The sequence below is a fragment of the Schistocerca nitens genome, chromosome 11, assembly GCF_023898315.1.
Source record: "Schistocerca nitens isolate TAMUIC-IGC-003100 chromosome 11, iqSchNite1.1, whole genome shotgun sequence".
In the NCBI taxonomy this organism is placed as follows: Eukaryota; Metazoa; Arthropoda; class Insecta; order Orthoptera; family Acrididae; genus Schistocerca; species Schistocerca nitens.
Window position 1 is genome coordinate 23,314,781 of NC_064624.1, and position 27,639 is coordinate 23,342,419.

At 39.5% G+C, this 27,639-nt stretch overlaps 1 protein-coding gene across 12 annotated transcripts in view; it reads right to left on the minus strand.

The window, feature by feature from the left end:
• LOC126213566 (zinc finger protein 99-like) overlaps positions 1 to 27,639 on the minus strand; it is a 599,001-nt gene that overhangs the window by 97,891 nt on the left and 473,471 nt on the right. For 11 of the 12 annotated variants that reach the window (XM_049941407.1, XM_049941406.1, XM_049941408.1 and 8 more), the window contains one exon: positions 25,972 to 27,279. The exons of the other annotated variant lie outside the window; for it this stretch is intronic. In XM_049941407.1, the coding sequence (XP_049797364.1) occupies positions 26,139 to 27,279 (1,141 nt within the window). In that variant the 3' untranslated portion in view covers positions 25,972 to 26,138. Of the gene's footprint in view, positions 1 to 25,971; positions 27,280 to 27,639 lie in introns of those variants that run through there. 12 annotated transcript variants of the gene reach the window in all.

Below are 27,639 nucleotides of genomic sequence, written 5' to 3' on the forward strand. Positions count from 1 at the left end.
CGTGCAGGTATCAGTTAATACATGATAAAGATGTAAAGATTCTGACTTACCAATACCGCATTCATGTGCATACGGAACACCATACCAGCCGAACATCAAAATTAAAATGTCATATGATGGTCAACATACTGGGCCGAGTTCACAATGGCTGGCATCTCTTGAGAAAGCTGTAATCTTGTATCCCTGCTATCATCATATCTAAAACGTTATGGAAAAGCACTATCACTAACACTCTACAACAGCCCATGAACAAGAGATGCACTATTATTACGTATAGCAACACCTGCAGTAAGCTAATTGCACTACTAACAGATGTGACAAAAAATAAGTAAGTGGACATGTCTCCTACAATGCCAATAATTGGATTCGATACCACCACGTAACACCAGTAGTAAGGGCAGATACCACCATGTAACACCACTAATAAGTCAGATACCACAATGTATCACCACAGACAAAAGATTGTCACTGAGTTGTACCCAGTCTGAGTTTTCAGAAAGCTAATACCTCTAGGACCCAAACCTTAAGTGAAGTTTTTAAAACCACCAACCTATAAAGATCACTGCTACAATGGCAACACCAATAAAAATGCAGTTGACAACCACATATTAGAATCAATGTACGAATAAGAACATATTAAGAAATGAGAACCTTCAACAAGGAAGCCTGTAAGCAACAAGTGAATAACTGTGCTGATGTGAACAAGTCCCCAAACCACTGTAATACTTACTACACTTGTTTAATTCATGCTAAGGAAAGCACATGAACTCTACATCATTTGCACAGCTTAAAAAGCCAGTGGCTTTCTCATGTCCATATAATTTCACATCAACATACATGAGTGCCTTAGCGCGAGCTCCAGAAAAAAAAAAGTCGTGGCGGAAGAAAATGAAAAATATATGATAATGTAAATCTAAACGCAAAACGCTAAGATTCTTTACCTTTTACAGAAAATAGGGTATGTCTACTGGGATACACTACCTCAAAAATATTACATATAGATATGAAGCATTCCGTAACGCCTTAACGCAGTTTGTTAACATCACTCTATGGACACTTGATTTTACATTTCATGATTTCAGTTTCTTCCAAGATATCAGTATTCAGCCTATGGGGCACTTGTGGTAGATATCTGAATCTTCGCTAACATCCTGTAAGTTTTGGTTACTGAGCGCTAGGTGGAAGGAAACGACTGACAGGATTATTCACAGCATCATGCTCCTTATATCTGATATGGAAGCTTCACTCATTTTGTCTGAGAATCTGCAGTCACACTGAGGTCTCTTAATCTTATGAACACCTGTATTGGCATAAGGTTAACCTATCGTTCTTCATGATGTATAAACTGTTGACCATTTTCTTGGATATTAAATATGCAGCTGCGACATTTAAGACTCTCAGCCACTTACCCACCTAATCTGAGACTGGTCGACGTGAAGATACTCTGCAACATCTCTTCTTCTTATCGTCCACTTCCTGCTTAAGGAGGAACTACCTTCTGATCCCTTTTTCGTACCCCCTGTGCCAATATTCTGTTATATTTGTCAACCATCTCCCAATGATAATCTTTCACCTTGGTCACATATCTAATGGTTTCTAGTTTTCTCTTTATCTCTCTATCCCTCAACGGAATTTCCTGCATTCTATAGAGGATTCCTCTAAAGGCAACATGTTTAAGGGACGTGGGATGTCCAGAAGAACTTTGTGTCAAATTATCTGTTGTGGTGGTCATATGATAAATACTGAACCGAATTTTTCTTTCATTCAGAGAGATGCTTAAATCCAAATAGGGTGGCTTATCTTCCTGTGATAATTCGACAGTAAATTTAATATAAGGATTTTGGCTATTAACCGCCTTATACATTTCATATACCTGATCACTATTACCATAAAAATCGTAATTATATCATTAGTACACCCCTTGTAGCCCATTGTCTTGTCCTTAGACGTGGATGTGCAATAAAGAATCTTTGTTCAAAACGTGCCATGTGAGGCAGTGTCTGCGGGGGAGCCCTCAGCCAACCCCATATTTCATTCGTAAGCTTGTTCCCCTAATTATAAATAGGACTACCAATTATAGTTTCATAAGATCAGTGAAGTTTGCAGACGTCTTGAAAAGTAGTGCCTCCAAATTTTTTATTCTGTCTCAATATCGGTTGATATTTTATATGTCATGCATAGTACTCAGTCAATCTTCCTGCTTTCCTCACACAAGCTGCAACCCTCTGCTAGTAGAGGGTTCCTAATTGTAGCGTGTAGCATGACACCATGTAACACAACTATGTCAATGCGTGAAGATCCCTAAAAAACAGGAAGCACGAATTCCAAGAGTGGGCCCACATATGGAGCATCCTCACATGGACCATTCTCTTCTTCAGCATGACACTCACAGACCACACACGAGGGCTGTGGCGTCTGGAATAATCCGACACCTTGGGATCACTATCATCAATCATCCTCCACACAGTCCCGACTTGGCCCCATCTGATTTTCATTTGTTTCCAAAAATAAAAACACGCCTTCGAGGGCACCAATTTGCTAGCGATGAATTGCTGGAAGCAGAGTGGGTTTGTGGCCCTGTCAACAAAGTATAACATTCTATAGTGATACAATCAATAAACTGGTCTCTCGTGAGAGAAATGTGTTCATCACCAGGGTGACTATGCTGAGAAACATGAAAGATAAAGATGCATAATGTTAACAAAGTATGTTTTATTTAAAAAGCTTTAAGAATTTTCACATAAATGATTCTGAGACAATACTCTTCAGCACAACCTTTTAGTGATACACGAGATTACTCTAAGTCCAGAGATTATTGCAGATTATTGCCTACAATCTCAAGAACTTCCTAAGTTCAGATGTTTCAGTACATACTTTCTATATCATAGGACTGTAGTACCGCTCCTTTAAATATGTTCAGTGCCTCCAGATGCTCAATAACTTCCTTCTGATTTTTAACTATATTCGATTCCAAAAGAAAAAAAAATCCTCATTCAAGGATATCATTGAGGTACCTAGCCAGCTGACATCCCAGACTATCAGTGGTCTTAACAATAGGTCTTGAGAGGTGATGTCTCGTGATACACCCATTAATGTGGTTGCACTGATTGCACACTAATTGGATACATTTCATGCTCCATGTCTTTGCCAATAAGACCACATTTAATCAATTATACATCGTTAGCCACAATAAACGGCTCTGGTTTCTGTTTATACTCAACTTGAGACAGTACAACAGTGGTTATACCCCCGTCTGACCGAATACCGAGGGCCACGTTCTCACCTAACTACTTGTTTATAATTTTAGCAAGATGTTGGTTAACGTTCGTATGATGATAAGAAAAGATATTGTAGACTAACGTATTGTAGACCAAATCAGGGTAAGGCAGATAGGTGAATGAATGCCTCAAAATTCATACCTGCACATTTTATCCCCAACAAAAATGGACAACAGTTTATACATAAAGACTGGCCGGTTCAGCCTATGGTAACATACGTGTTTATCAGATTAAGTGCCTACAGCGTGATTGCAAATAGGTACACAAATGGGAAGAAGGTTGCATTCCAAATATAAAGAGCACACTGTGTTGTATAATATTGCAAGCCCTTTCTCTGTACCTAGGATTTAACGACAATAGCTTACATGACATTAGGGAAGAAAACTTGCATATACAACCTAGAGGTCTGATGCTTAACTTCTTGAAAGAAACTGAAACCATAAAATGCAAAACTATGTATCCAAAGAGTGCCCTTATGGAGCAATCTAAATTACAGCACTGAGCACTATGGGACTTAACTACTTAGGTCATCAGTCCCCTAGAACTTAGAACTACTTAAACCTAACTAACCTAAGGACATCACACACATCCCTGCCCAATGCAGGATTCGAACCTACGAGCGTAGCGGTCGCGCGGTTCCAGACTCTAGCGCCTATAACCGCTCGACCACCCTGGTCGGCCGAAATTAAGGCAGTATGGCGTGTTTAATAACTGTATAAACTGTTTTCAGAGTATAGCTTTCTAATAGAGAAACCAATACTCTCTATAAAACATAGGGGGTGTCAGTATGCGGTTTTTAGATTTATATCAACGTATTTTTACTCTTGCTTCTGCCATCTGTCAATTCCCTGGAGCTCACACTAGTTCTCTCTTCCACAATGGGGTGTGATAATATTTAAATTCTTTTAAAGTTTCGTTATTTATACAACCAAACTGTGTTTCGCTGCAGAGCCATGCTTAGGCAGGGATTGCTGGTTTGGTACCAGTTACCACTGGATATCGTCACCAGTCCACACTTTGGTCACATTCATATCATTCTGACAGCGAGAATTCTGACAAGGCGATGCTTAGGTGAAGCGTTGCTGACAAGGGAACTCTTTTAGAAAACCCTCCAGCAACCAATCAAAGAGCTTCCAATGGTGATATGGGGTCTGACTTGACTCGCTCTTGGCAGCTAGCCTTCGACTGGATCATCTGTCCATCTCTTGAGCAATATGCTCCCCAGTTTGTTAGTCGCCTCCGAAGCGCCACTTGTATCCGTTAGACGTTGATTTCAGAAATAAAAATCAGACAGTTGTTTTGAACCACAATCCACTTGTCATTTTCGAAAAATTCCCTCGATTTTCATGCACTCCCCGACGCCCACATCCTAAAATTACCTTGATCTCACCAATTCCTGTATGCAGATGTCATCTGCAGGATTCGAATACATCGTTGTGGGTGCCAGTCCCGCCCGAGCCACCGCATCCGTCGCTATGCCTTCATTCAGCGAGAGTTCCAGTGAGCACCGCGGGTCAGTGCCTCATTTTCGAGGGTTCTCGTCGCCGTCCCTGCTGACGACATGCCGTTATTGACGTCGATGGCGTCGTTGGCGCACCTTTCCCTCCCGACAAATTAAAGTAAGTCCCGCTAGCCATGCTTACTTATACTCAGTTGCCGCTCCTCTGTGAGTTGCCGTCGTTGTAAATCGTTGTAGTTACGACCTAATTTTCATTCGAATGTTGTGACATCATTCTTGTCAAAGTTACGTGGTTTTCAAGTAACTGTTTTTCCTTCTGGAGAGATTCGAGTGCAAGAAGCCGCTGCTGGGAATGCCAACACGGACCCTTTCCATACGCCAGCTGAACATATCAATATACTTACCTGGCAGAAGTTAGTGTTACAGAAATAATGTGAAGAACTGGCGCAAAGGGATGAAACTGAGCACAATGCCTGTGGACAGCTGCAAGTTTTTCAGGAACCCCTACAGCTAGTTCTGCAGCATCTGTAGGAACCATTGCAAAAAGCTTCCCTGCAGTCTCTTTTACGCCTACATTTTCGGAAAAGCAAAATGGAAGTGTTACTGCTTTCTTAAAGAATGTTCACGATCTGTGGCATCTTTGGACTTGGCCGAATGAAATTTTGCTAAACATAGTGAGGTTAAAATTGCCATATGACAGACATAAGTACATGGAATATGTTGATGCATTATAAGATGCAATAAAATTTCAAGCAATTCATTTCAATTCAGTTCATTACTACGAATTTTAGATCTGTTTTCTGGAAACGCTACAAGGTCGTACATATTCGTTAATAATGGTGACACACATTGTTTCGTATTATATATGTAGTAGTAAATAATGTAAACAGCAACCATTGGTAATATTAACGTAGAATTGAAACAGAACAGTTGAAAAATAAGAATTAATTTTTTTTAAATGAAAATAATGTGAATTAACACAAGATCCAAGTGAATGACTTCTGTCTTAAGAACGTCAGGTTTGCCAACTAACTCCAGCTACACCTACTTCTGAATCTATCGTTGCTACACTATTCTACATCACCCACATTGGTATGTGCATGACTCAACAATCCTCATGTCAATGCATAGCCATGTGGGTGGTCCCTTAATTATATTTGTATGTGCCTATTATTATCTATAATTGTGAAAATGCTTTTTGTGAACTGTTGACATTATTTTGATACTCAGAACGTCCGCTTGATCTTGTAGACTGAAAGTTAAGCAGTTGCCTTTTCTATATCTGATGCGCTATCATACTGACTTTAGACCTAAAAATTTTGGTCGCATGCAATTGCTTGCAGATTGCAGTCTAATTTTCCGCAATCTCTCTTCACCTGAAATAGGGGACATCTGAGAACGACATGATCACCATAATCTTCCTTTCTACATTCACAGATTCGTGTGTTACTACATCCCACATGGCGCAGACGTTTGGGATACGGACCGAGCCCTCAACCTCCACCTCGACCTTGTGCCCCATACCTCCTCGTGCAATTTGAATCTCTTCATGATGCTTAACAATATGCGTTAAACACTCCTTGTATTGCTCCTAATGTCAGAATCAGACTGCTATTCATCTAACTCACAGGCTCATAAATGTCTTTTATCAGTAATGTGCATTCCTGCGTTCTCACACACATGATCATATTGCTCACACCCTAACCAAAACAGCGCTGCCCTGTAACATATCACGATACCCATCAGACATATCCGATTATCACCAATAAACCCTCTACAGGTGTAGTGCGAAAGACACAACGAGCTGCAGAAGTATGCCGCACTGAATTCGTCGCAGTATTGTTTTGTTGCTCCCTAGTCTAAGATGATTTGTCAAGATGCTGGCAGTGAAGTCCATAATAGTGCCGAAGCTAGCTTCGTGATATGACCACACCACATGACATGATAATTTATAGTCAGCACTCCAAGCATAGGCAATAATATGCATAATTTTAGCCGCTATCTAACAGATTTTTAGTGATCTAAACAGTTTCTTTCCTCGACTAGAAGAAAGCCTAAATATCTACTAGCAGTGATGCATTTTGCAGGTATTTCGTCAAGCCTCAGGGAAGGATTCCTATTAGGAGAAAGCCTTCGCTTCAGAAATATGTATGTGATTTTATGAACAGCTATAGTCAGTTGTTGCTCTTGCACTGACGTTGCATCTGAGCAAGCACATCGCTAGCCTTTGCCTAAAGTCTTGCCCTGGAGTCTGCAGACACACCTACTAGGATGTCACCTGCGTATGCGACAACACCTTCAATAGCATCTGCCCCAGATGTAACGGAGTTCAATACTAAGATCCCAAACCAGTAGACCACTTACGTAACTTTCAGAACAGCCCTTGTTAATCTTTTTAATTACCTTTCTGTGAAGCCCAGGCCTACGACCAGGCAGAGCACTATTCTGACAAATGAGAAGTCAGCTACTACAGAGACCATTTATCCACTTTAAGGCACAAGCTAAATGAAGATTTTGCTGATCAAATACGAGCTGTGTTGGGTGGCACATATGTGTTAGGGTGGGATGCCACATGTAATGACATGTTAATTGAGGTAGCTAGAGCAAGAACAATTGGTGTTTTCATATGTGGAATAAATCTGCAGACATGTAGTGAAGTGAAGTTGGCCTCGCCTACTTCACTACATGAAGCAGTAAGATTGACTCGTTTTTGCAAGGTGGCTACGAAGTTCGTCTCTTCTCTGTCGCAAAGCAATAAGCTGCGCCACATTTTTGTAAATGACACGAATTCCAACCACTGATATACAAGTGCTGCCTGCCAGAAAGATCAGAGACAGAACCTACAATAGCGGAATTCTCCACTTGATAATAGACAAAATGTGAGTACACGCAGGGGAAAAGGTCAGGAATCAGGCCCCACCACCCATCGTCCACGTAACGTGGGTAATCTATCCAGCCCAACACAAAAGTGTAAATGAGGTGGGTAACATAATTTTAGAGGCCAATATCAGAGGAAGAGATGTCGAAGTGTCAGTAGATACAGGGACTCAAATTATAGCATTATTTGTTTCTCTTAATGATAAGAGTGCAGTTAAATCGTTGCGCTGTTACATTAGTGGATTAAGAGAAGAAGTAACACTGCAACAGGAATATGTTTTGTAAACCTACAGATGCATGGTAAGAACTATGGTTTTGTTAGGAAAGTTGGGAGAAGACGCAGAAGGTTCAAAAATGGCTCTGAGCACTATGGGACTCAACATCTTAGGTCATAAGTCCCCTAGAACTTAAAACTACTTAAACCTAACTAACCTAAGGACATCACACACACCCATGCCCGAGGCAGGATTCGAACCTGCGACCGTAGCAGTCCCGCGGTTCCGGACTGCAGCGCCAGAACCGCTAGACTACCGCGGCCGGCAGACGCAGAAGGGATTTCAGTGTCATTCTAGAGAAGGATTTCCTACACCGGTACTGGGTGTTAGTAGATTATGGGACGCATATTGTTCGAATCAGCGAGGCAAGTATTTCGGTGGAATTCGCGACCCTCAATCGCTAGGAATTTGTGGAATGAGGCCTCTTCCACAACCTGCAACAGAACCACATACATGGGCATTTGAAATTTAAACAACTGGTAACAATCAGCGGTGGCACAGGACAGATTTCCAAATGCTGCCTAGAGTGGACTTTCTCGTTGATACACTCTGTCTAAACAACGTTCTCTACAGGTCATTGATTCATGTGAGAAGTGTAAATAAAATAGAGACACTGGTAAAAAAGTTTTGTGCTCCAGTACTTACTGATGACTTTCGGTAAGGAGATATAGAGATGACACGCAGAACAATATTTGCTGGTGCTCACGAAGTTGTAGAGGAAGAATTTCAGTGTGAAAATAAGTTAAAGTGTAAGAGCAGGAAGCAGCAGACAGAAGAAGAGTTTGCACAGTAACGACCTTACTTAAAAATCAGGCTTATGAAAAGTTAGCACATTTGCCAGTGTCAGTGAAATCTATTGTACTCAGTATTAAAGCAACATACTTGGTTATTCGAGAAACCGCAGTATATGCCAGTCACTGACGTTGTTCGAATCGTTCAAATGGCTCTGAGCACTATGGGACTTAACATCTATGGTCATCAGTCCCCTAGACTGAGAACTACTTAAACCTAACTAACCTAAGGACAACACACAACACCCAGTCATCACGAGGCAGAGAAACACTGACATTGTACAACACGAAATTCAAACTGAAGACATTAGGTCAATTGCTTAGAAACTGAACAGGCTCGGAACTGGACGGATTCCTATTTTATCTACAATCTGTTGTTCAGGATGTTACACAACAACAGCTGGCTGCAGGGATAGATCATTCCTCTGCGAACCCCTGCTTGGTCCCTACCGCTGTGGTACCCAAAAACCCTATCGCCTATGCATTAAAGTACAAGCAGAAAACAAGGTAACTACCATTGATACCTACCCTGTATCACATATCGAAGAAACATTGGACAGACTGGGAAACTGTTGGTATTTTACTACCTTTTACATATATTCTAATTACCACCAAATTCCGATTGAACCAGAATACCTAAAAAACCGCATTTGTGGTTCCATGAAGGTTGTATGAGTTTTTACACATGCCTTTCAGCCTTATAAATGCGCCTGTCACTTTCCAAAGGTTCGCTGACTTGTTACTAAGATGATTGAAGCCTACAACGTATTTTGTGTATTTTGCTGGGATCATATTTTCAAGGAGTACTGAGGAACGTTTGGTGAGATGGAGGTACGTTGGATCAAGGTTACAGTACACACATTTGAATTTAAAGCTTTTGTTCTGCACAGTCAAAGGTTAACTTGGGACATATCAGTTCAGATGAGGTTAAGACAGATCCTCCGCTAACCAAAGCAGTTAAGACTCTTCCAGGCACATTGTCATTAAAGAGATGCAACTTCTCTTGGCCTCAATAGTTATTACCATCTTTGGTAAAGGATTATGCTATGACAGCTGACGAAGTTGTTAAAGTAAGGTACAGTGCTTAAGCGGACAGAGGGATTTGAATTGGCTATGAGGAAACTTAAATATGATTTGAGAGGTTCACAGTAGTAATATACTGATTCTGAAAAGCCTTTTATCCTTTGAACAGACACCTCAAATATGCTATCAGTGCTGTTCTTTGTCAAGAATAGTTGCTAGCACTTAAATTCGGAGTCAACTATTTCAGATGTTATTTCCACAGAAGAAACTTCTCTGTGGTCTCTGATTATACTGCTATTTTGTAGAGGCTCAGTTTAAAGGACCCCAGCAGTCACTTGACTCGTTGGGCATTGAAAGTATTGGAATAGGATTATGACGTATGTCACAAACCAGGCTGTTCACACCTGAATGCTGATGCACTGAGCCATAAGGTCAAAATGATTCAGAGTGACAATGCTTTAATAGAAGAATTGAGAGATGTACAATGTCACTGGTACAATTCTCTTCCACATTTTGTCACAGTTCATTATATCCTACGCCACATAAATCCCCCTGAGCAACAGAGTCATCATTGCAGAAAGAGTTGCAAGCCTGTATAATAGCTCAGTATCATGACAGTTTGCAGGTGTGTCTTAATGGACAAAAAGCCATGAACGCCAGAAAAGACACATGGTATTGATGGGAAGATAGACATACTGATGTTCAGAAGGACATAATAAACTACTTGCCTTGTGGTCCCACCATGAACTTAAATTGCCTTGCAAACACGTCTAGGCGCTACAGACATTACAACACCGTTTCAGAATGTTGTCTTAGACTTTGTCAGACTGTTGTCACAGACCACATAAAATAATAAATATATCCTATCTATCACTGATCTTTTCCTAAATATGTAATTATAGTACAAGTTGCAAATATGACTACAGAAACAGTATCAAGTGCCTTCGTCAATAGCTAAGTTTTATCATTCAGAAGTTCTGATCATATTTTGACTGAATAGAGGATTAATTTTATGTACATCCTGTTTTTACAAGTTTAGAAATTACTACGAACCAAACAACTGAGAAACACTCCTTTCCATCCAATAGGTAATACCCACAGCCAATGTGTACATCAAACAACAGTTCGGATTTTGTCTTACTACATAAACCACTCAGTGACTGGGACAGGTAGGTCGCCTATGTAACTTCTGCGTAAAATAGTCATATACACCAAGCGGTTGTATGCGTTAGTCTGGAACTGGTTCGAATCCTGCCTCAGGCATGGACGTGTGTGATGTCCTTAGGTTAGTTAGATTTAAGTAGTTCTAAGTTCTGGGGGACTGATGACCCTAGAAGTTAAGTCCCATAGTGCTCAGAGCCATTTGAACCAATTGTGTCATATATATGAATCAACTAGATATAGATGGGCGGCCTATGAACTCCCCATTTGAACATGATAAACTCCAATCTGTCGGAGATCTGGCAAAAGTTGTCACCTCAAGGCTATCTGGAAGCAGATAAAGCAAAATAAATATAAGCTACCCAGAAACAAGATGAACTCTCGTAACAAAGGGGCTGTACTTTCTCAGTATAGACCTAGGGACCTACTTTTGATTCGTAAGCTCTTTATTAAGAAAGGACAGACTAAGAAGTTCATGCCTCAATACGAAACCCCTAATTCCATCATACCAGTGATTTCTCTTAGTGCAGATATTCATTGTCTGACCATACAGTGGTTACAGTGGTAGAACTGGTTACGGCTGTAACATGGTCAAGCTCTGCCACCCTCTACAGTGTCACTTCGTCCAGCTCAAAATAATTTATGAGAAGGCACGTGTACTATCATGCAGAAATGCAGGAAAAAAGGACAAGTTGCTGTCAGCATATCCTCAGGATGCCTTGAGAAATAAGCATGCTTAAGCCCAGAGGTCATGGGATTGAGGTACTGTTTGTTTGAACGAGTTTCATGTGGTATTTTATTCTGGGAAGAAATGTATTTTATTGATGTGATTGTCAGTAATAATTCTGTCGTTCAGGCAGTCATTTTGGCTGACTAGTGCAAACGAATTGTGCTATACTGTAGAACCAGTCTCCAGTTGAGGCCAATTTTGCCATCTTTCTTTTGCAGTTTTTTTTATGCAAGAAGCTGCAAGAACTGCTTTCTAAAATAGGAGTGCACCTTGCTGTATTACAAAATACTGCATATTAACAGCAAAGTGACGAGAGCAGTGATAGTGTAAATGATCAAAGTGTGACCAGAAGTAATTGCTTATACACTGGACAAGAGTTTAGAGAGATCAGTTGTCTTCTAATAAGAATAATGTACCAGTAAAAGATAATGTGAGGGGCTACTATCAACATCACCAGGAGGTTACTATGATGCTCAGTAAAGCTACAGACGTTCCTTTAAGTGAGAAACACACTGTGGTGATACATAAAATAACTGATTTTTGCGTTATGTACACTAAAGATTCTACATCATGTGAAATGGAATTTTTACGAACGTATTTATACTATTGCAACCGATGTTTAATCAGTACTACATTGTTATAAGATGAAAATCACAGTTCTGAGGTAGAAGAATGTTTTACTTAACCAGCTCACAAGCAGCGTTGAAGTGAAATAGATAATTGGAGACGTCAAGTAACAAAGTGTCTTTCCAGTAGTTGCTATTAATCGAATGTTTTCGGCAGCCGGAATAGCCGAGCGGTTCTAGGCGCTACAGTCTGGTACCGCGCGACTGCTACAGTCGCATGTTCGAATCCTGCCTCGGGCATGAATGTGTGTGATGTCCTTAGGTTAGTTAGGTTTAATTAGTTCTAAGTTCTAGGGGACTGATGACCTCAGAAGTTAAGTCCCATAGTGCTCAGAGCCATTTTCTTCGAATGTTTTCTTTACAGCAATAAATATTTTTCTTTTGCCGAGCTTCGTACGAAAAAAAACACACGCCAAATTTTCACTTATTATCATATTGCCACTTTACTATCAAAATTTTCTTTAGAATTCATAGTTCTCTTGTCCACAACAGGCAAGTAAAGTTCTTAATTAAATACATGAAGAGACAAGAGATAAGTGCATTCATTTATATAACAGTTAGGAACCAATCTCCCCCCATGAACCATGGACCTTGCCGTTGGTGGGGAGGCTTGCATGCCTCAGCAATACGGATGGCCGTACCATAGGTGCAACCACAGAGGGGTATCTGTTGAGAGGCCAGACAAACGTGTGGTTCCTGAAGAAGGGTAGCAGCCTTTTCAGTAATTGCAAGGACAACAGTCTGGATGATTGACTGATCTGACCCTGTAACAATAACCAAAACGGCCATGCTGTGCTGGTACTGTGAACGGCTGAAATCAAGGGGAAACTACAGCCGTAATTTTTCCCGAGGGCATGCAGTTTTACTGTATGGTTAAATGATGATACCGTCCTCTGGGGTAAAATATTCCAGAGGTAAAATAGTCCCCAATTTCGATCTCCGGGCTGGGACTAATCAAGAGGACGTTGTTATCAGGAGAAAGAAAACTGGTGTTTTACGGATCAGAGCGTGGAATGTCAGATCCCTTAATCGAGCAGGTAGGATAGAAAATTTAAAAAGGGAAATGGATAGGTTAAAGTTGGATATAGTGGGAATTAGTGAAGTTCGGTGGCAGGAGGAACAAGACTTCTGGTCAGTTGAATACAGGGTTATAAATACAAAATCAAATAGGGGTAATCCAGGGGTAGGTTTAATAATGAATACAAAAATTGGAGTGCGGGTAAGCTACTACAAACAGCACAGTGAATGCATTATTGTGGCCAAGATAGACACAAAGCCCACGCCTACTACAATAGTACAAGTTTATATGCCAACTAGCTCTGCAGATGATGAAGAAATTGATGAAATGTATGATGATATAAAAGAAATTGTTCAGGTAGTGAAGGGGGACGAAAATTTAATAGTCATGGGTGACTGGAATAAGAGAGTAGGAAAGGGGAGAGAAGGAAACGTAGTAGGTGAGTGTGGATTGGGGGTAAGAAATGAAAGAGGAAGCTGTCTGGGAGAATTTTGCACAGAGCATAACTTAATCATAGCTAACACTTGGTTCAAGAATCATAAAAGATGGTTGTATACATGGATAATCCCGGAGATACTAAAAGGTATCAGATAGATTATATAATGGTAAGACAGAGATTTAGCAACCAGGTTTTAAAATGTAAGACATTTCCAGGGGCAGATGTGGATTCTGACCACAATCTATTGGTTATGAACTGTAGATTAAAACAGAAGAAACTTCAAAAAGGTGGGAATTTAAGGTGATGGGACCTGGATAAACTGACTAAACCAGAGGTTGTACAGTGTTTCAGGGAGACCATAAGGGAACAGTTGACAGGAATGGGAGAAAGAAGTACAGTAGAAGAAGAATGGGTAGCTTTGAGGGATGCAATAGTGAAGGCAGCAGAGGATCAAGTAGGTAAAAAGACGAGGGCTAGTAGAACTCCTTGGGTAACAGAAGAAATATTGAATTTAATTGATGAAAGGAGAAAATATAAAAACGCAGTAAATGAAGCAGGCAAAAAGGAATACAAATGTCTCAAAAATGAGATCGACAGGAAGTGCAAAAAGGCTAAGCAGGGATGGCTAAAGGACAAATGTAAGGATGTGGAGGCTTATCTCACTAGGGGTTAGTTAGATACTGTCTACAGGAAAATTAAAGAGACCTTTGGAGAAAAGAGAACCACTTGTATGAATATCAAGAGCTCAGATGGAAACCAAGGTCTAACCAAAGAAGGGAAAGCAGAAAGGTGGAAGGAGTATATAGAGGGTTTATACAAGGGCGATGTACTTGAGGACAATATTATGGAAATGGAAGAGGATGTAGATGAAGATGAAATGGGAGATACGATACTGCGTCAATAGTTTGACAGAGCACTGAAAGACCTAAGTCGAAACAAGGCCTCGAGAGTAGACAACATTCCATTAGAACAACTGACGGCCTTGGGAGAGCCAGTCCTGACAAAACCCTACCATCTGGTGAGCAACATGTATGAGACAGGCGAAATACCCTCAGACTTTAAGAAGTATATAATACTTCCAATCCCAAAGAAAGCAGGTGTCGACAGACGTGAAAATTACAGAACTATCAGTTTAACAAGTCACACCTGCAAAATATTAACACGAATTCTTTACAGACGAATGGAAAAACTGTTAGAAGCCGACCTCGGGGAAGATCAGTTTGGATTCCATAGAAATATTAGAACACGTGAGGCAACACTGACCTTACGACTTCTCTTAGAAGAAAGATTAAGGAAAGGCAAACCTACGTTTCTAGCATTTGTAGACTTAGAGAAAACTTTTGACAATATTGACTGGAATACTCTCTTTCAAATGGCAAGGGTAAAATACAGGGAGCGAAAGCCTATTTACAATTTGTACAGAAACATGATGGCAGTTATAAGAGTGGAGGGACATGAAAGGGAAACAGTGGTTGGGAAGGGAGTGAGACAGGGTTGTAACCTCTCCCCAATGTTATTAAATCTGGATGTTGAGCAAGCAGTAATGGAAACAAAAGAAAAATTCGGAGTAGGTATAAAAATCCATGGAGAAGAAATAAAAACGTTGAGGTTCGCCGCTGACATTGTAATTCTGTCAGAGACAGCAAAGGACTTGTAACAGCAGTTGAACGGAATGGACAGTGTCTTGAAAGGAGGATATAAGATGAACATCAACAAAAGCAAAACGACGATAATGTAATGTAGTCGAATTTAATCGGGCGATGCTGAGGGAATTAGATTACGAAATGAGACACTTAAAGTAGTAAAGGAGTTTTACTATTTGGGAAGCAAAATAACTGATGATGGTCGATGTAGAGAAGATATAAAATGTAGACTGGCAATGGCAAGGAAAGCGTTTCTGAAGAAGAGAAATTTGTTAACATCGAGTACAGATTTAAGTGCCAGGAAGTCGTTTTTGGAAGTATTAGTATGGAGTGCAGCCATATGGAAGTGAAACATGGACGATAAATAGTTTGGACAGGAAAAGAATACAAGCTTTCGAAATGTGGTGCTACAGAAGAATGCTGAAGATTAGATGGTTAGATCACATAACTAATGAGGAGGTACTGAATAGAATTGGGGAGAAGAGGAGTTTGTGGCACAACTTGACAAGAAGAAGGGACCGGTTGGTATGACATGTTCTGAGGCATGAAGGGATCACAAATTTAGTATTGGAGGGTAGCGTGGAGGGTAAAAATCGTAGATGGAAACCGAGAGATGAATACACTAACCAGATTCAGAAGGATGTAGGTTGCAGTAGGTACTGGGAGATGAAGAAACTTGCACAGGATAGGGTAGCATGGAGAACTGCATCAAACCAGTCTCAGGACTGAAGACCACAACAACAATAGGAACCAGATTTGCAACAACCAGAGGACCTCTATATCAAGTGTTTGAAGTTAACACTAAAGACTAATTCATGCAATGAGTAACCTACAGAGATCATGTACTTGACACACTCGCCTAAAATATGTGAACCACAGCTATTTGAAATTAACTATATATGACTGTAGTATCTGTTCCCGAAAGAACGGTTACCGTCGATGACCATGCAGCTTTGCTAGAAATGAAATGATAATTAAATAGACACCCTAGCTGCAAGCAGGCGTTGATACACTTCATTGGGGACATGTTGAAAATGTGTGCCCCGTCATATATTAGGCGCACTACGAAAGTAGTGTTGTGGACATGTTGGGAATGTGGATCTCACGGGGAGCGTGCAAGGGATAAGTCCCTGCAGACGCACTATCCTCTGTGCCCGCGGTGGCTCAGATGGATAGAGCGTCTGCCATGTAAGCAGGAGATCCCGGGTTCGAGTCCCAGTCGGGGCACACATTTTCAACATGTCCCCAATGAAGTGTATCAACGCCTGCTTGCAGCTAGGGTGTCTATTTAATTATCATTTATTTGAAATTACCCAAGACTCTCGTAGTATACACTAGTGGGAAGTTATGTTGTATAAAATAATATTATCTGGAAGTTGTGTTAGCCTTTTTTAGACAAAGAATAACTCGCTCTGCAACAATTTACTGGTAGTCAGGCCAATGCATGCATATAGTGTGGCATACGTTGCTGTTTGGCAGCATCTTTGCACAAAACATAATCTATATTCTTTGTATGTAATGGATAACACAACAAGAGTAAGTCCTCGTCTTCGTAATAAGTGGTGGAATGTATCATAACTCACGTGGATTGATCTGGTGAAACAAGCGATTTATGGTTACGAATTTGGCCATATGCCATTATAGGAAATGTATTACTCCTTTAAAAACTACACTTTCCTCGATTTTCTACCTAATTTACATTAGACTTCAAATGTGAAGTCCTTAACATCATAGGTAAGTCCATTGTCAGAAGATACTGTTACATGTCGAGACCCTAAATCCAGCATGTTAAAAATATAGGAAATCAATGGTAGGTACTAGTATGTGGTAGATTATCTTCCTTTAAGCTTCAACACAGTATTTCATTTGAAATACTCTTGATCAGTCAATGTGCATCATTCTTATGCAATAATGATTTTATAACTTTCTTTTATGGGTAACACAGTAATTGTGATTTAATATCCTCCAGGGAAAACTTACTTATTACGTGCACTACAGTGACGTATGTTATCTCTCCCTCCACTTTTGGTATCGTGAACTACACTGTGTGTACTCTGGTCAAGTAATATAGTAGTATTTCTTAACTGTAGTTGCGCTTCTACTGCATCTACGACTATTCAGATGTCTAGTCAAAATTTAAAAAAGCTGTTCCCACAAGACCTGGTGGTATTTGCCTGTATTACAAATGTCCAAGTGGACATAATTTTGATACAACCCCGCAGATATGAATAAATTTATGCATGGATCCATGCTTGTACCATTTTGCCGTTAGTCCAATAGTGCTGGCTCGTTATGCTGAAGATTATGCTAGCCTCTTTTAACCTGACTATCTGCTAAAAAAATCCATGTAGAGTCATTGGTTCTCATTCTCAGTAAACAAGGAGGAATAGGGACAACTTTTCAATGACATGGTTTCTTACACTACTGCTAATGCGTGACGAACAGTCTGGAGAAATTCTGTAGTCACATATCATTGCAGTTAGCTTCTTAACCTTCCCTGTTATTCCTGTCCCTGTTACCACGTCCCTGAATCAGTTCTGTTATCCTTCTTCCGTTAAGAAGGGACATGTCTGAGCTAATCTCGCCCATGTCACTCTCCTAGTACCATAGCATTCATAGTTCCGTTTCACTATTCCAGCCAATACTACAGATTTTTCACTACTACCTTGCTGCAGTGTCCGCTTTAGCTATTCCCCAGAGATTTACTGCCTGGTATGTGCTGTCTCTCAATTGGTTAGTTAAGCAAGGAGCCAGTGTTATTTTCTAGAGGAATGATTTGGCACATCAGTTGTCAAACAGTAAGTGTTTGAGCAGTGACAGGAATATCGCTAAGCACTTCGTCTTGGCCCCAACTAATTCTATATATGATTTATTCACATCATCTTGGCTCATATATCTTGGCAATTGGAATATAGTTGGTTTACGAATTAGATGTATGCCCTGTTAATTATGGACTTACCACTCTCTAAGAGAACTATCTGGAACCTTGATCATTCTTTTAAGATATTCATATGGTATGTTTCAATTGCAACACCCACAAAGGTGATTCCATCCAGTTTAGAACTGCATCCTGTGTGCATCATAATCTGAAAGATAATAGCACTGCTCTCTCTTACAACCACTTACATTTAACGTAAGGATGTAAGACCATTAAACAACGATATAGTGTGAGAAATGTGACATGCCTTGCTCGATGTACAGCCCTCCTGTTTACTCCATATCATTAACTGCTCAACAATTTGTGTGTGACCGGAACCAATGGGACTCGCTAGACAGGCATCTACCCCACGCAGATGAGACTGGAGGATGTTGTTTGGCCTTCTGGTTCCTCCAGGGGCGTCCTCCTAACATGGAGCGATTAGCGATCAAAGAGACCCTTGTCTAGTCATGTCATGTCACTTATTTCTGATTCGTCTTTGTACTATGGTCCATTCTACCATCTGTCATCTTGATGTCACACAAAAACATGTGTAACCTACTTGCACACTGAGAACTACATTACCTCAATTAGGGTTGTAGTGGCTCCACTCCCTCACACCCAACACAAACATCTATGAAACACAACGTTCGCTCTTAGACAATTAACAGTGTGTTCCCTGAGTGCGTAACTATCTTTAATTCCTACACTACTGTGTTATTTTGACTCAAATGTTTCACCTACCATTACACTCCTTTGAATACTGTGTACACACAGGCAATAATGTTTCACATTGTTTCCAGTTTGAACACTGATCTATATTTTTATAATAACGGAACCTCCATTTGATGCTTATGAACACTTGTCCTACATTACTGGACGCCATTGTGCAAGAAGGGACCTCAGACATTATCTACTTCCTCCATCGAATAAAATGAGGCTTTCAGCAGTACAGAACCACATCTCCCAAGCAGTTCCTGGCTGATGCACCTAGCATCACACCAATTTCAGCCTTGCTCACTGCTTCAAGAAGAAATATGAATAATGAAGTCTTTTTACCAATGTGGCCACCACCAATGTTATCAATTACGCTCATACACTAATTAAATACTCATTAACCCACAATTTTGTGCATTTGTCCCTCCAGTAAAGTGTTTTACCTGCCAGTTAGGCTCTGCTATTTTGATGACGTAAATGCAAACTCATCTGATGATGACAATTCCGTTTATGGAAAGATTTAGAATGCTTCATGCAAACTGTTCAACTGCTCTGTGCTTCGCCATCTGTCACTAACCAAAATATCTGTGTATCTGGATACATTACTGATACAGGTTAATTTTGTGATCCTTTCATTTCCACTGATACGTACCACATTTTGCATTCACACGTAGTACACTAAATAACTATACCATTGGACCCACTCCAGTGCCTTACACACCTAAAAAGTTAATGTACTACTTGCCAGCACTGCATCACTGAGAAAAACTTTAAAAGCTTACCCTCTTTAAACTCACTCACTTATCTCACGTATGTATAGGCGTTTCTGCTCATTTCATCTTCCCTTACCACCTTTAGCTTTGACGTACTTTTATAGCAGCAGAATAATCTTCTATGGCTTCATGACACAAATCGTGTATGCCAGGAGCACACTCACTTCGATGCCTACCACTCGTAGGTTCATTACACCTTGATAGGCTGATGAGATGACGAAAAACGTCTGATTCATCTAGCAACAAGCTCCTGCCCTTCCTTTTGCTTCTCTTTATGATTAAATGTAAGTTTCAGTAATTGTAGTGCATGATATTACCTCTTTTCCTGTTATGTATTTCTGTTTTCCAATTCATATTGTCATGTTCTGCCATCTGTATTTATCACCTAATTTAATTAGGACTGGTATGGACCAGTTAGGTCCCTCAACAGTCACAAGACTACAGGCCTTTTCAAAAATTGACTATTGTGAACACCTGTTTTCAGTTCATTACATAGGCTATCCTGTGTGGTGCACAACATGCCAGTTTGCTTGAAACATCATGAGCCTAGACAGCTGATTGTGATTCCCTTCCTAGTTCACGTCCTATCCTTATTGCACCATCCGTTATATTTTAATTCATTATAATTATAAATGTAACGAATACTCTCAACTTTAATTTCGTCACAGACAATTGAAGCTGGTTTGGCCATTTCCCTAATAGCTAAGCCCTCTTTTCTTTCCCATAGCTCACCAAGGAAGTTATCACTACTGGGTAGGTCTACTGCCTCCTATTTTGACATTCTTGTCCTAAATCTAACATCTCCATATTCATGCCAGTTTACATAATGGACACTTCCAGAATGTGGTTTCATTCTCACTAGATTTTCAGGAAAGTGGGGATAGAAACTCACATTTGGTTTCCTAACAAAGTATAGAATTAGCACAACTACAGTAAATCACACACTTTGGCCAAATGTTGACCTAATTCTGAAATATACCAGGCTATAACGTCTTGTGTTCTTTCTAACAGCATGCCGAAAACAATTGGCTGTGTATTCAGTCCTCTCAGCATTCAGCCCCACTTAAAATAAACCATCACTATTTTCTCGAAAGAATAATAAACGACAAACTTATGCAAAGTTTCAAGATCACTAGCACCTGTGCCAGGCTATAAATACTGCTGATCAATCATCTTGACTGCAAAGCCATTGAACCTTTGTACTCCGTTGCAATTGCCTCTACATGAGTGCTAACTCTTGCAGTATGTAAGCAGAAACAACCAGACAATATGTACTACCATCTCTGTATTTTCACTCAGATTTAATTCTCATTCACTGAATTACAGACACTGTTCATCCTGTGAACAACCAGTCACAGTACCACTCCACAATGCTATGCGAGTTTGGTTTTAATGGAAGGCCAGCTGTGCTGAAAACAAATTTGGTATCCCTGCTCGGACTGATGCTGATCGCTGTGATAAAAGCTCCTGCGAGCTTCATTCTTTGTTATGTTGTATCACGAAATCCTAGTATGCTGGCATGTGCAGTTCAATCACACTGAAGGCAACCTTTTGGCTACCAACTGACAAAGTCATAATACAGCCACTGTGCTAATACTGCAATATAAGGAACTTAAAAACGCGACCCAGCGTGAGTTAATACATACGGAACTGTGCAAACTAACTGCTACTTTGGAAGTAACCAAAGCCTTACAGATCATCTTGTGTAACACCCACGCAACGGTTGCATGTTAATACCCTGCACACTACCATTCAGCCAAGACTGCAACAGAGACTCAGCCCTAACTTAGTGCCCACTGAAACCTTCCAGCAAACCATAACTAATACTTCATTTCTTGCATCAGTACACATGCAAAAAAAAAAAAAAATAATGTACTCCATGTAGGTGTCAACCTTGCACACTACCATTCAGCCAAGACTGCAACAGAGACTCAGCCCTAACTTAGTGCCAACTGAAACCTTCCAGCAAACCATAACTAATACTTCATTTCTTGCATCAGTACACATGCAAAAAAAAAAAAAATAATGTACTCCATGTAGGTGTCAACCTTGCCGTATTATTGCACTGCTGCTATTGTACAACTGTCATCATCTATAGATGTGTTAAATATACAGATATCCCTGTCTGTAACTTACACCAGTTGCCAATTTGAGTGGTATCACCTTCTCTTTCCCTGTCGCCTGTGTACCTAATTATGAACGCCATGTTTGGCAATGGACGTCCTGTTTGTTTGCAACGAGTGTCCATCAGATTGTCATGTAGTTCGAGATTCAACTGTGCATTAACACTAATTATTACAAGCATCCCACTTTATTACTCTGCACTAGTGTCGTTAAATGTGAAACTGCATTGATTTTAGAGGAAACTAAAGAATTCCCTTGCTCTCGCACTGTTGAGGCAATGCACAATTTTTTATTTAGGCCCATTGGAAACAGATTACCGTATTTGATAGCACAGTCAACTGTAGTAGCAGTTCTCTGCTGTGACCATGCATTAACACTTCAGACTTATTGAGTTTCTGTGATGGTAGACATTTATTCAATGTTCTTATTACATACGTATCACACCCACCATTAGGTTATCTGATCGTTTAACTTACACACACTACAGCTTTAAACTTTTCTGCTTTTGTGGTGGCACCTTTTGTGGTGGCACCCAACTGACAGCCTACCTACACACACACACACACACACACACACACACACACACACACACACACACACACACACACACACACACACACACACACACACACACACTTTCTACAAACCACTCATGAATACTAGCTTGGGAAAATTGCAAGTTACCATTGACCACGGCACTGCACACATCACAGAGGAGTAAGCTGGAATACCTATACAGCATGGTTGACCCAGTGTCACCTCTCTTCCTGTCACTGTAGTTGTCCTCTGAATGGTTGTATGGATCATATGTAATCAAAGATATTGTGAACCATTCAGATCACGTGGTGCACGAGCAGCAGCTGTTGGTTAATTTTATACTTAAGTGGATTTTTGATCCTGGCACAATTCAGTCATGACTCATTTACAACTAAGCATTAGGGGACGAGATGCTGACATGTATTAGTTTGTTTCTATTGTATAATTTTGTCATTTTGCAACATGTGAGAGCATTACATTCCACTTAGCTAAGGACTGAACCAATGACATTACTTAAGAATCAATATCAATTAAGTACATGAAATAAGATTTAATAAAACAATGATAGTGTTACAGTCTTAAGGAGATTAGTTTATTATGGGTATATTATCAGTTTTAATGTATCCTTCAATAACTTTGCAATTTTAACTTTTGTTCTACAAACTGCAGAGATTATAGGAAAAATAATGAATCTTATAAATATTATTGAGCTAAACCTCCTTTTGTATTGAATCCACATCCTAAAATTGACTTATCCTTGACCATTCTTGTACAATAGTTTATTCTGTCATGATCAGCTTAGGTTATGATTTTATTAGGTGCTGTTACACTCTTAATTTATGGGTATCTATTGTGTTGACATAGACTCATTTCTTTGCCTAGTTTTCCACACAACCACTGAATATGTTCATTTTCTGCTTACATCTCGTGTACCAGACAAATGTTACATGAACCATCTTCAGCTCACACAAATAGATATTCAGTCCATATTGTGTACCTTTTGAAACACGTTACTACAAATTTTACTGTTTTTCTTAGACATTCATGATATGTATACTCGCCACACTTAGTAGTGTATTTTCAGGTTCATCAGAATATAAGCCTATTGTCCAGAAACATGGCTTTTCTTTCCTTTCATTGGAAAATAATATTTAATACAATGGTATGTGGATGTTGCCTATTATGAATAATCTATACAGCAGTTGTGGATCTCCTATCATGAGAAAGATGGAATAAAATGTAATCACATCACTACAGATTGTCACAGCTGAAGTGTAGCAAAACGTAACAGTGCCAATCACTTAATTATAACTATCTCCAGTTGTTACACGTGTAGTTGACATACTAAACCACTTTCCCCAATAACAAACAGGTCGGAAATCAAAAATAAAAACAATCGTTCTGAAACTAAAAATAAAGCCTGAATACAGATTTCAAAATACGTCAGGTTTATTTACACAAATTAAGGAAACTATCCATATTGGAAACATCTTTGAATAAAACGCAATAAATATTTAGTACTCATGTTCGGAGCTCTCCCAAGTGCTGTTCTTGTGTATACGAATAACTGGAATCAAATTGTAAGACCTAATGTATGTTTACCTATTTCATTTTGTGTATAACTTACATGGTATTGAATGCTGAAAAAATAATTAAGAGCTTTGGTACATAACACCTATCTACATTATCTCTCAATCATGTACAGAGCTTTGTAAAACAAAAAAATTCGCAAAAAAAATATAGCTATTGTGCACTGGTGTAAATGGCAACCAAGAACAATGAATTTATTAGATTACACATTTTAGCATCTGGCCCATTTATGTAGAGATGCACTGGTGAGCAAAAATGTCATGAATACTGCCTGCAAGGAGTATGAATGCCACATGTTGTACGTACATGATGCAATAAGCAGATTACAAGTATATAAGCAGACCAGAAATTAACAAGGAATTGTTCTACCAATTAGATGGGTCACAGACATGTAAATCCAATGACATAAGTGACTTTAGCAAAGGGCAGGTTACAGTGGCACTGTAGTTGGGAACAAGCACCTCAAAAGTGGTGAAGCTGGTAGGCTGGATCTATGCCACATTTGTGAACATCTGTAGAAAGTGGCTGAAAGGTGATAAATCAATAACCTTATGAAAACATGTAATACACCTATCCATTACAAATCATGCAGGTCAGAGGCTTGCCTGCTCTGTGAAGCTTGGCATGTGGCAATATGTCATATCTAATTACGGAAAACAATGCTTGAGCAGCCATAGACGTTTTTGAACCCACAAATCAATGTATATTGTTGAACATGGGGCTCCACAAAAATGTTCAATTGCAACTGCAGAAGGCAAGGGATCATTGATGCTGGAATGAAGGTCAATGCTAATGTCAACTGCCAACTGTCAGGACATCTGACATTTCCTGTTACACCAGGTCAGTTGCCACATCCAGATATGCTATCGTCTAGGCGAATGGCACCAGGTGGAGGGCCCATTATGCTATGGGGACAGTCACTCGGGCTCCTTTGGGACATCTGGTAGTAATTGAAGGCATCATGACAGTTGCCAACTATGTGAGTTATTGCTACTGCATAGATTCCTTCATGCCTGATATGCTCTCCCATGGTGAAGGCATCTTCCAGCAGGATAACTGCCTATGTCACATATGCAGAACAACTCTACAGTTGGCTTAGTAGTATGGTACCTAACATCTTGACCACACCATGTACCTGATCTGAACGTGTGGAATGCAACTGGTACAACATACATCCAGAAACACATAAATGACATGCCAAGTCCATATCGTGTAGAACTGTCGAAGTATTGTGTTCCAAAGGTGAACAAATATGCTATTAAGCAGGTTGCTATATTTGTTGTTACTCTTACTAATACAGGATTAGTACTAACAGAATATAAATGTACACTATTCATTTCACATACAGCAGATCTCTTGAGAAAACATACCTGACTAAAATAATTCCCATAACCATGTTTCTCCAGTGTTGAGTTTACTATCCTTTGTGAAGGAAGTACCATGAATATATTTTTGATGTCATTGTTTCTAAAATGCACAGTTACAAGTACTACATGATGACTATGTTTGGAATAATAAGCAGCAAGTCATCACATATCCTTGGACTTATACTGAATATTGCATGGTACTTATGATTACTGACAAACATAGGGATTCATCACAATACACAATTTTCTTGTCTCAAGAGCTATAAGAAAAAAACAGCAGTGTTATTGACAAAAACACATTTGAGTCATGTTTCTTGAGTATTTAGTAATACAATTTCTTGACATCTCAAGCAGCAGATATGGATTTTTATATTGTCACATTATCTGTTACCACTCTATAGTACACATTGTTTCACAATTATACCACATTTGTATGTTATTTCACGGGCATTACAATTTATTCTCCCCTTGCTTCATCCATTATTTTACACGCCTTGAGGGCATCAACCAGGAAAACCAATTTACAAAAAGGTAACACTTACTTGTAGTTTCTTTCTGATGCATCTTGAGAGTGCCCAACTGAGTGAAACTTTTGTCACAGGTATCACATTTGTGAGGTCCCCAGGTATCACATTTGTGAGGTCCCCTTCCAATGTGTCCTAATGCATGTATCTTGAGATCAGCTGATACAAGAATGATTTGCCACACACATCACTTTTGTGAGGTCTCTTCCTGGTCTGAATGAACGTGTGTCTTGAGATAGCCTGCCCTAGCAGAAGATTTCCCACGAATCTCACATTTGTGAGGTTTCTTTCCAGTGTGAAGAAACATGTTTCTTGAGATCACATGAGAAAGCAAAAGATCTCCCACAAATCTCACATTTATGAGGTTTCTTTCCAGTGTGAAGAAACACATGTTTCTTGAGACTGCATGAGAAAGCAAAAGATTTCCCACAAATCTCACATTTATGACGTTTCTTCCCAGTGTGAATTACTTTGTGTGCCTTGAGATTGCTTGTCCTGGCAAAAGATTTCCCACAAATCTCGCATTTGTGGGATTTTCTTCCAGTGTGAATTAATGTGTGTCTATTGAGAGTGCTTCTGCTGGCAAAAGATTGTCCACAAAGTTCACATTTATGAGGTTTCTTTCCAGTGTGAAGAAACACATGTTTCTTGAGATGGCTTGGGAAAGGAAAAGATTTCCCACAATTCGTACATTTGTGAGGTTTTTTTCTAGTGTGAATTAATCCATGTTTCTTGAGATTGCCTGCACCAGCAAAATATTTGCCACAAATATCACATTTGTGGATTCTGTTTGCAGTAAGTACATCACCCTGGGATCTGACATTAACAGTTGTAGATAAAGATCTATAATGATTTGTTTCCTCTGTATCATTTGTCATGTGTGTGTTACCCATGTCACTAGCAGCTTTCCATGTTTCCTTGTATGAATTCAGCTCGTTGTATTCTGCGACAGAAACTTCTGGCTCACTATCTGAGAAGATACTGCTTTGATGCTCTTCACTAGAGCCATATTTTTCACGGTTTCCAGCAGTTAAGACATGATAATTCTCACTCATTCTCAAATGTTTTTTCAAACTAACATTACTGTGAAATACTTCACCACACCACCTACAAACATACAAAGGTGGTTGCATGCCATCAATGTGCATAAACACATGCTTTATGAATTTGTATTTTGAAGGAAAGCTCTGTTGGCAGAAATTACAGCTATATACATGTAATTCGTTTTCCCTCGTACTACAGTTATATCGCGTGGCAACTGAGCAGTTCTTATCAAGAGTCATATCTTCTGTATTGGTACCAAACTCATGTGTTGACTTCATGTCTATCACCAACTCACCCTGGACCAGTCTATGGTGACAAGTTTCTTCACATGGCACGCCACAGCTCCCACTAGTACACTGAGTCAATCTGAAGAGTAATGAGGGTAATGTTAAATATTGATATATGTACAACAAAGAAACAATATTTAGGTGTCCATAAATCCAGTACTATAAGCGACAATTCATAAAATTGCATAAGAATTAACATATATTGTAACTGTTAGTGATTTAAAATTAAAATATTCCTCCACAAGGAAGGAACTGATGAGGTAAAAATAATGATTAATCTGAGTCACTGCCAATTTGATTTGAAATTTTTAGATGAGAATTAAAATAATTCACTTTCAAGTGTTACAATCATTTTAAAATACAGTGCTACAAATTAATAGTCTACACACATTTATTAATTGTATCAAAAAAATTTCAGTTACATGTTTTAATTGAAAAG